Below are 2,718 nucleotides of genomic sequence, written 5' to 3'. Positions count from 1 at the left end.
CTGATTAGAGATATAATATAATCCGCTAATAAGTTATTATATATAATAAAATATTAACTATATTTCGTAATATATATATATATATATATATATATATATATATATATATATATATATATATATATATATATATATATATATATGAATTGGAAAAGGAAAAAGAAACAAACCAAATGTAATAAGAGTTTCCGACCAACAGGTTCACTTTTCTTTTCTTTTCTTTTCGTTGAACTCACGTAGAATCCATTCTAAGAAACTCACTAGCAATTGGATTCAGATTCTCACATGAAAGAAATCAATAGAATGATGTCATCTTATTGTTATGAGTCACGAAAGCACAAAAATTTATTATAATATGTGTAGGTTCCATTAGTATAATTGTTGTTTCAATATAGCAACTTGTAAAGGCCTAATGGAAGAAGAGTGAGGTGAGGAGGACTATATAAGGGATGGATATTTGGTCATGTAACCACAACTCAATTCTATTGAAATCTTGAAGAACAAAAAGTTACATAATGAGCCAGCTTCTTCTGATTTTCCTGTTCTTAGGAATTCTTAACTGTGAAGCACAATATTTCAATACCAACCCATATGATTACCTTGAATTAGCCTTAAGGTGGCCAAACTCATATTGCTTAACACACGATGGTGGTTGCAGGGAAATAGTTCCCCAATATTTCACTATTAGCTACCTTCGTCCAAGGCAAAGGGGAGGACCTGATAAGCAATATTGTCCCTCCCCATTTACTTTGCCAAATAGCACTGTTAGTATTTCTTTCATTCCCATACATTCACATCATAGCTATAACATGTTCTGTCTTTGGTTTCAAGTTTTCTTCAAAAAATACCTCAAATTTGTTAACGTTATTAAGGGTCTATATTTTGATTGTTGCTTTTCTGTATAAGTCGCTCCTCAACTTTTATGGACAAGTTATTAAGAAAGTTGAAGTGATGAAAGAAGTTTAATTCATTTTTCTTTTCTCGTACTTATAGACGTGACACTTCAAGTTTTTCCAGATGAATATTTCTATACTTTGTATACATGCAGATGGAGGTGAACAAAAATGATCTGCTAAAATTTTGGCCTGATCTAAGAACTGATAACTTCATTGAGAGCAAGTCATTATGGAGGGACCAATGGAGAAGGTTTGCGTCATGCTATAATATTTTGCCAAATGATTATATTGTTTATGCACTCAACAGCAGAAAGAGAAATGACCTTAAGAAAATCTTGACGAGTGCAGGTAATTCAATATGTTCAAATTCATGTTTATGTCTGTGTTTCACACATAAAAAGTATACAGAACAATAAATCTTAGCCCTTCTTTTGGTTTGAGTTGTTCTTGAAACCGACCTTATATAGCTATAAAATGTTAGTAGGAAGGAGGAGTTAAATCCATGATCTCTCTTTCAAATTTTACCACTAAACAGACCTTATAGTTCCTGAATCAAAGACTTAATTTATTTGGACCTTCAGCTGATCCTATACTTCGTACTAAACAAAATTTAATTAATTTTTAGTTCTAATTTAAGGAGCATCCTAAATATGAGTATATAAATGTGTTTTTATTTTGTCAGGTATTGTTGCGAGTGGAAATCCATATCCAACACGAAGGATACTACAAGCTTTCAGAAAAGCTTTAGGTGTTAATGTGGACATAATTTGTGAGCCAGATAGAAGTGGCAATGTTTATCTTGCAGAGGTTCATCAATGTGTTGATGTTTCTGGAACAACGCTTATAGACTGTGACAATAAAGCAAGAGGATGTGATGATGACCCCATCTTCCCTTACATGGGATTCCAACCAGACAAAGATCCCAATTAAATAACACTATGCAATTATAATCTCCTAAGTTGTATTACCCCTAAAACAAATACAAAAATAAGGGGTTCTAAGTGTTTGGCATGGAAATGATTATAATAAAATAAAATTTAGAAAATATTTTACCTCAGATGTGTCAAATAATAAGTACTACAAACGTGATAATAACTACTATTCTTAATTCGAAGAAAGATTACTCAAAGAGATTTTTGCGATCCTACGTTTTGTCCTTGTCAAGGCATGGTTTTATTAATAAACCTTCAAGAAAGGTTTGATCAGTTAAAATCACTTTACCAAATCCAAATCAAATCCGATCCGGTCGGACAAAAAAATCAATCCAGTAATTAGTTCATTGATTAGTAAAAGCAAGAGAATTCCAAAACTGGTGTGAACAAGCTAATATCTGATCAAACTAAATATTGTATAGAAAACGATTTAAATTATTACTGCAATAGCATAAAGTTAACAAAGGCACTATATATATATATATATACTTCTTGTTCAATGGAAACAATAACAGAATATTAGGGAGCTAAAATTAAATCTTACCTAATCATTAAATTCTTGGGATGGATACTTCTCTACTCCTCGACTGAGGTATGTCCTTGTAATGTAGGCGGATTGGACAATTTGGGTATTATTTGTGGAAAAGACTCTGATGATCAAGTTAGCAAAAAAACTCTCAAAAGTCAAATAACAAATTAGTGAATTAATTAATTGCGTCACTTTAATTGCTAGGGTCCACCTATATTTATAGAGTATTAATCACATTTTAGCTTATTTATGGGCTAGGCCTTTATTGGGCTTAGTGGACCACTTATGGGCCTGTAAAGGGCTGGGCTAGGGTCCAGTGCAAGACATGTGACTTGATCTTGAGAGTTTAACCATTATTTCT

General features: G+C 32.0%; 1 protein-coding gene across 1 annotated transcript; it reads left to right on the top strand.

Moving 5' to 3' along the window:
- The first annotated feature begins 460 nt into the window (after positions 1–460).
- On the top strand, positions 461–1,953 carry LOC114181420 (ribonuclease 1-like). Its single transcript, XM_028067871.2, has 3 exons — positions 461–764; positions 1,049–1,244; positions 1,579–1,953. The coding sequence occupies exons 1-3, from the start codon at positions 516–518 to the stop codon at positions 1,824–1,826; spliced, it is 693 nt and encodes a 230-aa protein (XP_027923672.2). The 5' UTR covers positions 461–515; the 3' UTR covers positions 1,827–1,953.
- Positions 1,954–2,718: the final 765 nt, after the last annotated feature.

Source organism: Vigna unguiculata, chromosome 4, assembly GCF_037176805.1.
Source record: "Vigna unguiculata cultivar grain cowpea cultivar isolate G323 ecotype 2 chromosome 4, ASM3717680v1, whole genome shotgun sequence".
Taxonomy (NCBI): domain Eukaryota; kingdom Viridiplantae; phylum Streptophyta; class Magnoliopsida; order Fabales; family Fabaceae; genus Vigna; species Vigna unguiculata.
The sequence above is the reverse complement of the archived record's forward strand: the minus strand, read 5'-3'. Positions and strand labels throughout refer to the sequence as shown.

Excerpts from the sequence above, each read along its gene's own strand:
- LOC114181420 (XM_028067871.2), top strand. The coding sequence starts at position 516 with ATGAGCCAGCTTCTTCTGATTTTCCTGTTCTTAGGAATTCTTAACTGT. Across the intron at positions 765-1,048 it reads TTACTTTGCCAAATAGCACT|ATGGAGGTGAACAAAAATGA; the intron begins GTTAGTATTTCT and ends GTATACATGCAG. Across the intron at positions 1,245-1,578 it reads GAAAATCTTGACGAGTGCAG|GTATTGTTGCGAGTGGAAAT; the intron begins GTAATTCAATAT and ends TTATTTTGTCAG.